At 33.9% G+C, this 12,533-nt stretch overlaps 1 protein-coding gene across 1 annotated transcript in view; it reads right to left on the reverse strand.

Annotated features, from left to right (window-relative positions):
* The window catches only part of muc (dihydrolipoamide S-acetyltransferase muc), a 53,896-nt gene that overhangs the window by 16,701 nt on the left and 24,662 nt on the right, over positions 1 to 12,533 (reverse strand). The window contains exons 5-6 of the mRNA XM_089098607.1: positions 7,065 to 7,247; positions 5,481 to 5,674 (exon numbers count right to left, since the gene is read on the reverse strand). Of these exons, the coding sequence (XP_088954733.1) occupies positions 5,481 to 5,674; positions 7,065 to 7,247 (377 nt within the window). The remainder of the gene's footprint in view (positions 1 to 5,480; positions 5,675 to 7,064; positions 7,248 to 12,533) is intronic.

Raw genomic sequence — 12,533 nt, forward strand, 5'->3', positions numbered from 1 at the left:
TTCACTATGGACCTGTATAACGCATTACTGAATAATCATAATACTTGATGATCCCAATAGTTATTTACGTGTCGTAAATTCACGCATCGACTTCCTTTCAACCATTATCGGAATCCATCCTATTACCTCTATCAAATGCGAAAAGTTAATATCTCTGTTATCCCATAAATGTTAAGAGATAATTTCTGAAAAATGGACCTGGAAACCAACCATTGAATTACAGAAACAAAAATTAACCCCAGTGACTAACCCCTCAGTGCCAATATACCCCTTCCACAAGTTAAAGACAATATGTTGAAGGAGTCACTTAAAGTTTGATGTCGACCATTCCAAATCCAAACATCAATTCCCCTGTGATTAACCAAGGAATCACCGCAAAAGTTAATAGACGCAAGCCAGGCACGAAAAATTTTGTAAGAGAGCTGTAATCTCTAAGCGCACGAATGAGCAATTTTATACGAGAAATACATTCTCTATGTGTTTTAAAATATACCAAAAATGATATGCTGAGAAAAAAATGAACGTAGTCCCAGTGTTCAACCCCTTAATGATAAGGCACCCTATGAACTATCCAAAAACAGCAGGGGAGAATGAACTCTGATATCAAAATTCCACACGCCTGTACCTGGGAGTATCATTTCCCATTTGACAATTAGAGAAAGCGTTTCTTGCAAGACGAACATAATCATGCTCGAACTGTTCTGTGAAGAAACTATATTGTAAGTGTTTTAAAATTTTTGCCAAGACGAAAGGAGTGAAGGACCATAATTTACAACAGAAGGATTGAGTACGCTAAAAGACATGAATGGTGATCAAATAGGTGTGAATTTACATATGTTACATTTTAATAACTTCGATAACTTAAAAATTCCAATGTCCTATCATTAATACTAGATAGCAAACATTCCCGGTGAAAGTGTTTTAATTTTTACCAGTTAACGTGATAACATGATATTGTGTGTTTTAAATCGTTCTTATATGTAGTGTTAGATGCTCAGATAGAGTTATGTGTAGTGTTGTCGTACTATTCATTTAATTTAGCGTAGATGGGAAGCACAATTATCCTATAGTTAGCAAAGGATAAAAACTTGTAAAGGGTGAATTTTCAAAAAAAACTCATAGTAAAAGTAGAATAACCTCAACCTTGTTGGAAATGTTGGAAACCAAGTTTTGGCTCACCAAAACTTGGTGAGCCGGCTAAGTGGTTTGCAACTGTCCCATCTCACAGGTATGACTTAATTTATATACAAATTATGACTTAATCTATTATTTACATACAGTGGACTCAAATGATTGGCCTATGTAGGATTTTGTAAAAAAGGAGGCGGGGGTTGATGAAATTTGTGAAAATAAGGAATTTTTTTTCTTCTAATAACTGGTGGAATAGGTGTGATGGATTCAGGGGCGGATCCAGGATTTTTTAGGGGAGGGGGCGCAAAGTAGGTTGATACGACAAACTTACGTTAGGAGCAAGTTTAATTAACGCAAACTTGCGTTAATTAGGTAAATTACACTACTTTAGACTACTTTACGGGGGTAACCCTCGCCCCCCCCTCTGGATCCGTAACTGGATAGCTTATCATTTTTTTCACGTCGTGATATTTATTTTCTCAGATTGTAGTTCCTGTGATATTTGAAAAGTCTAGTTACCTGTTTTGGCGGAGAGCCTAGATAAGACTAGTTTTGTTTTCAATCAATGTTTTCATATGAAATGGGCAGACCTTTCCTGAACTTTAAATAATAAACACCTCTGTTTGAAAATCTTTGCACTTTCTGAATTTAGATAGCGATATGGGTTCATGATTGAGACCCATTTTAGGACTTGGGTCTCTTTTTTTGAACAAAGGGGTAAAATTTTTTAAAATTTGTGTTTGATTATCTCCTTAATGAGCTCCTCAATTCTACAGACAATAAAAATCAAACCAATATCAATAAACAGATGTGAAAAGTGGAAGTGACTATATTTAATTTGGCTGCAAGTCTACATTCATGCCCACCACGTAATTTCCCTTTGAGAAAAAATTGATAAAACTTTTAAAACTGAAATATCAATGCGAAGCACCAAATATCATAATCAAATGTCATCGCTTTATGGCATTGTTCAAATAAAACTTATTTTTTACTTGATTATCGTCGTAAATTTATTCTTTGTCTTTCTTTCCATTCTTAAACCAACGTTATATTTACCTTTTGCATTATTACAGCCCACTATATATACATTCATATAATGCAGTGTTAATGCAATTTATATGCAGTGTTACCGCCATACCAATTATTCTCCTTTCCTTTTTTATTCTTTAATAACAATTTCTGGTCGTTTTGAGTTTGAATTATTGTAGGCTTCTATTTCTACTGATCTTAAGTTTAATATGGCCTTCACTTTTCTTTAAAAAAACTTTCTTTTTCGTAAAGTTTTCGTATATATATATATATATATATATATATATATATATATATATATATATATATATATATATATATATATATATATATATATATATATATATATATATATATATATATATATATATATATATATATATATATATATATATATATATATATATATATATATATATATATATATATATATATATATATATATATATATATATATATATATATATATATATATATATATATATATATATATATATACATATATATATATATATATATATATTTATTTATATCGGCACGTACAAACAGCTCCTCTCATTAGATCTGCCATCAGCGGTCCAATTACCCCGGAACACGTATTTTGGCAGAAACTTTCTCAAAATGCCTTTGAAACCAACTTGAGACTTCGAAACCTATTTTTAATTCCTAAAAACATCTAATAATAACATTACACTACTAACTACCGACTTTCATGTATGTATTGGAATAAATTAATTTAAAATTAATTTCTTCAAAATTAGTGTTCCAACGTTGAAGCCAAGTTTCGCGTCCAAGAGAAATCTGACCTGTCTGCCCGTGAAAAGATCTGATGCCGATTGTGTTTCTACGTTCTCTGGAGCACTCGCACCCCGGTCCGGGTTTTTATAATGGGTGAGATAGGGAATGATCATACTGGATAATTATGTAAACTGTGGGTAATATGTACCGTGAGTAACATGTGACATATTTAAAATACAAAGATTCTTTCCTTCTAAAGATAATTCCGACATAAATTAAACTTCCCCTAATTAAGTTCAAATCCCGTTTCCAAGAGTCTAAATTCTTAATCAAAAAAAACATAAGCTGCGTTTTGGCCTCAGACAAACAATGACACTATTCGGATTCGAATTTCGCTAAGATATTTGGTAATAAAAAATCACCAGATACAGAATTCACAGGAAGCTTAAGTTACAAAGTTTAATCACCAAATATATTTAAAGCGAATTATTGGACGGTCAGTAAGCATAATGAAGAGAGTTTGCAAACATAATTACTGGGTAGCAGCCCTCTCCCCAGGACCTTGGCCAATCGTGAAAAAGCTAGTAGAGCGCAGAAGCTATATTTGTGTGATATAGTGAAAAAAAGTGTTTTTCGATGCATTCGTTTTGTCACAGTTATTATGGAGGCATTATGATGACGCATTCGTAGATCAGAATCATTATTATTGGCATTCAGGCATTGCTATTCAAATTATTATTATGCAGTCATTGTAGAGATTTGGTCATTATTGTTATCTCTGCCACTATTGTCGTCAGCTGAAGTGAAGCATTGTTTTGTACGCCTAAAATACAAGTCTTAATAAATCTATTGCTTTTCTACTTGTGTTTGTTTTATTTATATATCTGTATCTAATCGCACAGCAAGCAACTAGTTCGTATGCCTCCATCGGTAACGCTCCCAGAAATCTGATTTCTACATAACATTAGAGGTAATCAACGCGGCGATAACCCGAGGAAGCGAGGTTACGCTCCCGAATTGATAGTTGGAGAATTTCTAACCTACTATAGCTACGTATTTTGTTTTCTCGCTTTCAGCGAGTGGCGCGATCGGCACACCGTTTTAAATTATAGTATTACATTTGCGGCCCCAGACTTCATTGCCACATTTGGTTCATCTTAATCGCCACAGCTTTAAAACAATAATATTACATATGGCACAGTCTTTGGTGCTGTAAGCGGTGCAATCGGAGAAATTGTAAGATTTAAGTTCAAAGCCTTAAAGCATAATATTACATTTGACGTAGTCAATCTTTATTACCACAATCGCCACAGTCCAGTCTATTTTTTATATGGCTACACGGCCTAATTCCCTCAAATCTTCCTTTATGACATCCTCCCACCCAAACCGCGGACGACCTGCTTTCCGCTTAGACCCAGTTGGTCGAAAAAGACGACCTTAGGCAATCTGTCATCCTTCATCCGCAGAACGTACCCTAGCCATGACAGTTATTGGTAAAAAGAAAAGGGAAATTATAGTATCAGGAAATAGGAAAATGCAAAGGAAAGTATAAATGTAGAGAAGTTCTTCAGAACGTCTAATTTGTCAAATCGGCTTCCAAACAATAATCTAATATTGGATGGCACCAGCTGTCTTGAAAATTTGGCGCATCAATCCTTATTTTAGAGAATTTACTTATAACATGAAATTGAGTCAATTAAGCGATTCGACATAAAAATGAGAAAACCAAAAAACTTTCAAAAAGTTTTTAAATGATTGAGATAAATTGATTAAAAGTTCAAACCGAAGTTATCATGCTTCTGGGTGGCTCATATTAGTTTGATTTTTTTTTTTTTTTTTTTTTATAGCAGGTCAAAAAGACACACATAACCTATAGCAGAAAGCTAAATTTCTTGAATTTCAGTGGAGACTGCAATTTTTTAGCTTATTTAAAAGTAATTTGTATGTATAACTCTTTACATGTTTGTTTATTATGCTTCGTCCTTTTTGAGTTTTCAATTAAATAATAAGTAGTTAATAAGAAGTATTTTAAGAAATTGTTTCCTACAATGTTCTTCAGAAAAAACAGAAGCTAAGAATGTTCATTGCCCTTAATTGAGTACTTCAGCTTAAAGAATCTGTCTTCTTGAATATGACTTTCGTCAAACTTACTCGTTTCTTTCCTTTTTTTCCTTTTTTTAATGAACGTCATTAAAATCAGTTTCGTAAAAACAAAAATGTAAAATGATATTGCCGAGCAGATTGGAAAATAGTTTTCCACCCATTTTCATTCAACGAAGGAACGTGGAAAAAATCACTTAGTACCATAAATAAAAGGTGGTACGACCCCACCTCCAATTAACTTTAGGTTCCCTAAAACTATAGTCTGCGTGAATATGGTGCCGAATATCTCGTTTTTTGCTCCTTTTTTTACCACAAAAGCTTAATTTTTGGGGCCAATTCTTTTTAGTCGTTCCCTTTAGATTTTAGTCCCAATTACATTTTGTTTAAGCAGTACAAGTTTGAAGCTAAACATTGAAATTATACATTGAACGCTAAAATTTGGAAATTCACCGCCGCTAAAAATAATACTGTCAACTTACTGTCGAATAAACGTATCCTGCCATGAAGAATTTGCCTCGGGAACTTTCTTACAAGCTAAGGCAGATGCCTTGATGACAAAATCATTAACACTAAGCTTGTAACCATCTTTTTCGACATGTTTATTCAATTCTTCTCTCAGCTTCATAACTGCGTCCATATTTACATCAACAGATAGATAATAATGGGGTATGGTCTAAAATTTGTACAAAGGTCAGATAGTGGCAAACATGTTAAATAGTGGCAAACATGAAATTACTTAATAAAAATCACTCGATAGTCAATTATATTTATCAACTGATGGTGTCAATATTAGCACTAACATGTCAATACAGACACTAACAATCTTGCTAAAAAAAAGCTACAGGTATTATACATGAAATCAACAAATCTGTTAAAGAGGGTAAATGACAACATTTACCCCCTGGTAATCAGCCCCCTTCCCCCTTTGCAAGACAATATTTATAATTAAATTTTATTGAAATTCGAAAAACTGAAAATGTCTTCACCCCTATTTTGAGAGTTGAGGTTTATCGGTTTTTCCCATAAAAAAAAAACATTATTCGTTATCACTATTATTTTACGAATAAATAATTAATACAAACAGGTAATAAACCAAAAAAGGAATTTACAAGGAGAATCAAATTTGTTTCTTTAAGCTCCTTTTTAGAAAATTAGCATACATTAGATAATTAATTATCTAATTACCAGACAACCAGCAAATAGATGCAAAATAAAATCGAATAAAAATAAATCATAGATAACACATGGTAAAGTCCAATTATTTCATTTAAACCTTTAAACAGAAAGAGAAAAAGCAAAAGATAAATAACGAAGAATTTTTCTGGAGAAAAATGTGAGGTTATTTCTAAAATTTTTAGCCTTAATAGGTAATAATAAGTATTTCGATAGAAAGCCTTTACCTAACTCAAACACAAACTCTCTGTTTACAAGAAGGTAGACACGATGGCAGGAGTTATTGAGGTCTTTAAATACCTTTAGGTAACAATCAGTTCAGGTATGGTTCAGAAACAAACACAAAAACAAACTAAACTACTTAAGCAGGCTAGCAAAAATATCAAACTGAAGACTTTGCTGTGATAATGTTTTTGGGGTTCAACATTAAGGGATTTATTATTTTCGTTATTTAAACTGCCATTTTTAGTGTAGCTATAATCCTATTTTCAACACATTTTAGAACAGAATTTAGACTGGGGCATTGGCTAAACAACAGTTAAGGTTCTTAAACTATGAATTTTTTTTGTCAAAGCAGCACTGATCCAAACCCACCTTGCTTTTTTTGGTATATTGTACCCAGCATTTCCCAGAAAAGTACCACAGTTTTCATAACAGTTTGATTTTAAAATCATTTGATTACGTTATAAGTTTTCTAAAGTTGGGGATTCAATTTTAGGCACTTAAAATTCAGCAGCCTCAAAAGTCAAAGGACTCCCAAAACACTCTCAAACGTCACTTTCAAAGACAGTTCCCTCTAATATTGAAAAAAATTGCATTACATTATACACAGTTAAAAGAAATAGGACATAATTTTTTTTTCAAGTACGAAACTGAATGCTAAAACAAACCTGCTTAGACTGAAGCAGACGTTTGGCAATAACGCCACGGATGTTACTGACTGGCAGATCTACATACTCTGCAGCACCACTTTGAGCCATTACTGGTGTAGTCTTGGGTGGTGCAGCTTTCATTGTAGCCTCTACATCACGAGAAGTAACAGAACCAAAGATGCCACTTCCTTTCTCGACTGACTACAAAAGAAATAAAAACTATTTTAGAGACTGCCAGAGACAAATGTGGAAAATTAAAAAGCGATTTCTATGCCAATAATAGGGGGTTGCTCACAACAAAACGTGTCTTAGCAACAAAAAAGTACCAGTCGCGAATATCTAATGGAAAGCAAAGCTGCTTTACAAGATCAGCAAGTGAATATTATTACGAATAACAGCAGAAAAAGCAGGTTGTTTGGAAATTTATCACGGTCCTACTGTCATTATCATTTTTTGTCAGTAAACTAGCTTTAATAATTGGGTCTCAGTCCTGATTTTGTAAGGTTTTCAAAAATTTTGTTCATTTCTTGAAGCAATTGAAAATAAAGTGAAGATAAAAATGAAAAATGCGAGTTTTATTAAAATCATGAGCGTAATAATTTGAATTTACCACTAAAAACTACAAGCCAGAAACACTTTTGACTAGCAGCCTAAATTTGCTTTCCTAGTTTAGCCAATCCTTATTTTCTTGCAAATAACGGCTGGCCGACTTTTGCTAGTCTAGCGCCCTAATATTTTTTTTCAAGGCGGGCTTTATCTATTGAACTTATATTCCAACCATGGCTACACATCTTAACTCGACCAATGACGTTTTAAATCGTCCCCTAAAAGGTATAGTCTGTAAAAATTCAATGTATCTAAAAACCTATAAACTACTAAAACTTTTGCCACTTTTACATTGTACCAAGGAACAGGTTTTTTGAGTAGGCATCTTTACCAAACACCTAAGCATTAGAGCTTCCGCTCCACTTAATAAACGACAATGATTTTTTTTTAACTACCATTTTTTCTTAATAAAAATATCACAATTGTAATGACCAGCCAGGTGGATGACCAACCATTTGAAAATCCCGGGAATAATTATCCTTTTTGTTGTTTCAAGGAATAAAAACATAGCATTAATATGGACAATATTATGGATAAGCATCAAAAAAGAAATTAAAAAGCAAACGCACCAATAAATGTCTGCTTATCGAATAATATTGTACAAAGTACGGAAGAGGGACATGTCTATTCTTTTTACAATCGTTGAAAATAACAAATTTTAAAGTGATGAAGTTCACAAGTGTCACCGTCTGTGGAATACGCGATCAAGAGAATATACTCCAGTGAAAATTTTATAATAAACTCTGACCACGTTCGACTATACACTTGAAGTAAAAATTGCTTTGCGTCATCTATATCAAGTAAACAATTCACCAAAAAGTCAGCTGAAGTAACTGCCAGTTCTTTACTTTGCCACAAAAGCTTTGTAACGATGGTACAAACGCCCTCCCTTCAGCGTAAGTACTGTAATAAAACACCCAACTCTAGCAACAAAGGAGTAACAATGAAACTCTTTTTAGAAAGCAAGAATTTCTCTTTTTACTCCAGAAGTTCAAAACCCTAAAACTCATTCTTTTACTTCAAAATAGATTGTCTTTATTATCTTTAGCCAACATGAATTAGTCAGCAACCGAAACTTACAAGACAGTAAACATTACCTCGTCGTAAAAAAACAGTTCCGTAATAAGATTATCAGCGCCAAAGACTTTATCGATAAAAAAGAAAGAATTTAAATAAACTTCAGACTATTACTGAGAGTCGATAACAGCCTATTTCTCCATCAAAACACCAAAATATCTTTAGAAAGTTCACAGGGAAAAGTTTTTGTCATAAATTTTGGATCTGACATGACCGAGTGTCTTATAAATATTTGTATTTGAATTCTACTTAACTCATCAGTTACTGTTGTCTGTAACTAATCCAAGATTCTAAATGGTGTAATGTAGTAGAATGGAATAAGATTGATATACCCCAATACCAGCATTATATTGATAATATTCTCGCAAAGATAAAATTGCCATTTGAGCTTCTCCAGAACTCGGTTCCGTCTTCAATTAATGAAACTCTTATTAAATTAAATATATATGCGTCACTTATTTCACACGCTTTACTACAAGCAGAAAAGCAGTTTGTCCCTTGCACTAAAGTACGAGTTGGATCCCAAGTGAAGGACTGGTACCAGAATTCTTTACTTGTTGAGGCTTGTAATAGGGCCAAATTCTAGCTAAGTATCTGGATAGATTGCGACCATCCCAGAACTGGTATAGTAAACCAGATCAGTTTATCCACCAAACACCGTTTTACAAAAGAGCTAGAGAAACACAGAACTACTATTCGTTCAATTTTTTCGGAAAAGATTTTTGATAACCCAGGACCTTTGTGGAAAAATTTAACATATAAACGAAAACAAAAGCCCAACCAGTCATTTAATATCCCTCCTGAAAAATGGGAACAACATTTCTCCAGAGATTTTTCAGAACCAGACCCACTAATAGAAAATCCCTCCAAAGTAACAATCGAAAATATACTTTCGATAGGGGACAAATAAATGTTTACTGTATCAGTTTTGGATGTTTATAATACAATTCGTAAAATTAAGAAAGTTTTTTCAAGAGTTACAGATCACGTTTGCGCCAAACACCTCCTATATGGAACCCCTTTTCTTTTTTCCCACCTTGCCCTACTTTTACAAATGGTGTTTACAAAAGGAATAGTTCCTGCCTCGTTTTCAACTGGCCATCTTACTCTTGTCCCTAAAAAAAAATAAACCCCTAAATGAGTGTTCATCATACCGGCCAATAAAGGTAGCTAAAACTTTTTGTAAAATTTTTGAGAAGTTGATAATGCCTGAGTTGGTTGATAAATGCTATATGCCCCCACACCAATTTGGGTTCCAGAAAGGAATAGGGTGCGCTTATGCACTGACGGCACTGTCGTCAGTTTTCATTGATGCTGATAAATCTGGAGAGCCGCTTGGTCTAGGGAGCCATAATGTCAGTCGTGCCTTTGATTCGATAATTTACACGCATATCCTCACTGAATTGTATAAACGCGGGGTCAGTACCTGCATTATTCATACTTTGTATGATATATATAATCATTTAACTGTCGTTGTTAATCTGCCTGATGGAATAATTACAAAGGTGATTATACCTGTTCGTCACGGAGCAAGGCAAGGCGCCCTTACATCCCCAATTGCGTCTAACAACTGTATTCTTGACGCACAATCTCAAGCAGTTTCTTCTTGTATTCTAAAAGGGATAGATGTGTCTCTTATTGCTTATGCGGGCGATGTCTTTAACCCCAGCCGAACGGTACTGGCGTTTGAGAATTTTTTTTTTCCATTTCGAGTCGAGAGTATTCAAAAATAAATCTTATATTTAACGCTGAAAAGTCAGAATTGGTACTATTCAACTAGGGACCAGTTCCCGAAGGATTTAATATTGATCTTAATGAAGTATTGGTTGCTCCTAAATCGGAAATGAATTATCTTGGCCTCCCAAGCGGTAACTCCCTTAAAGCAACTAAAAAGCTTCTCATTTGCCATTTCCAGCACCGGACGTCCAGTGCCTACGGTGGCTTCCAATAAACTTCGTCTTAATAGCCAACTACTAGCTAAATTATATAACTCATATGCACTCTCAAATTTTTTATACCTTTCACCTTTTTGATGTACCTTTTCGGCAACGGAATCAAAGCACCTCTGACAAATTTATTACCGGTATGCTAAATATCTTCTTGGTCTCCCCCCTGGGCAAGTAATTCTTGGGCCAATAGGAAATACGGTATAATTGACCCCAGTGCTGCCATCGGCAGATGCATTGCAGCTTACAATAGGGGAATAAATGGACACCCATGGTGTTCCCTTATAAAAAAATAGGCCTTTCATGTTTACTGTTTTCATGTTTATTATATATAATATATGATTGTCTGATTTATTACTATGTTTATGTGCTTGTTCCATACTTTTTATCTTTGTTCTGTTCGTGCTTGTCTATGTGCTTGTTATGTGTGCTTGTCATTTTCTAGTTTATTAATATGCTTGTGCGATTGTTCTATGAGCTTTTATTTCGTTTTATTTGTCATTATCCGTCTTTTTCTTTTGCTTTTCTTTTTCTTTTTTCTTCTTTTTTTATATATACTCCGTTCATCATTGTATTTCAACGGATTATAAATAAATTCAATTCAATTCAATAAACAAAAGAAAACTTCATCTATCGAAGAAGGCCATGTAAACTTGGGGTAAGGACAATTCATCTATGGTCTCTTAACCCGAGAGAAGGTTTTTCATGTTAATCGGAACTTGAAAAGGTCTGTAAAAAATAAGGTGTGTTGTTTTTTTCTTTTTTATGACTTATTTTCAAACACAGCATAGGATATATCTCTTTGGGTTTGAGTTCATTAAAGTCTTCACAAGTTTTAGTTGAGGAGCAGAAATACAGAAATCCAGGTAGGCTTTCATGGGGGGGGGAGATCATGCAGAGCTATTGACGGCGCATAGGCGCGTCGAATCGACGTTTGGATTGCTTGACGTTTTTTACAGGGACAGGTAGTAACCCTGTCACCCAACCTGGCGGCAGCGGGAATTGAAACCCGGGCCCCGTATTGCCAAACAGAGTATCAATTCACTGCGCTACCATGCGGTTTGGAGGCTCTTAAAGTAGGTGTAAATGGGTTGGGTTGTTTCGAGATGAAGGATTATAACTTGAGAAGTACCTGGAGATGTTTACGACAAAGAGCGACCCATATACAATATTATAAAGAAATATTTATCATTCCAGATTCAGCTACGAATTGCAAGTTTTTCTCACTAGCCAGTTTTTTTTTTTTGTTTTTTTTTTTGTTACTATGAGCCGTGGTTCGTTCTATACTAGGTTGCAGCGCTAGCTGCAACAAGATGGTATATACACATAGGCATGTATCACAAACAGGTAAAGCACTCAGATTTTTCTTAGCTAGATATAGTAAAGAACAAGCCACAGGGAATCGGGCAGCAGATTTACGCAAATATAACAGTACATCCAATATAACATCATCTCGTATACGAAGATGCATTTTTTTTCTCATCTTGCATACGTAGGCTCTCATCTTGTATTTTTTGTCATATAACATCATCTTGTATACGAAGATACATTTTTTTTTCTCATATTGTATACGTAGGCTCTCATCTTGTATTTTTTGTCATATAACATCATCTTGTATACGAAGATGCATTTTTTTTTATAATCTTGTATACGTAGGCTCTCATCTTGTATTTTTTGTCATATAACATCATCTTGTATATGAAGATACATTTTTTTTTCTCATCTTGTATACGTAGGCTCTCATCTTGTATTTTTTGTCATATAACATCATCTTGAATACGAAGATGCATTTTTTGTCAAAAATTTGTTTTGTTTTAACATTATTACCTACCTTAAATTACCTTAAATCGCACTTGCT

The sequence above is a fragment of the Artemia sp. Qi Xiang Cuo genome, chromosome 13, assembly GCF_049724085.1.
Source record: "Artemia sp. Qi Xiang Cuo chromosome 13, ASM4972408v1, whole genome shotgun sequence".
Lineage (NCBI taxonomy): Eukaryota > Metazoa > Arthropoda > Branchiopoda > Anostraca > Artemiidae > Artemia > Artemia sp. Qi Xiang Cuo.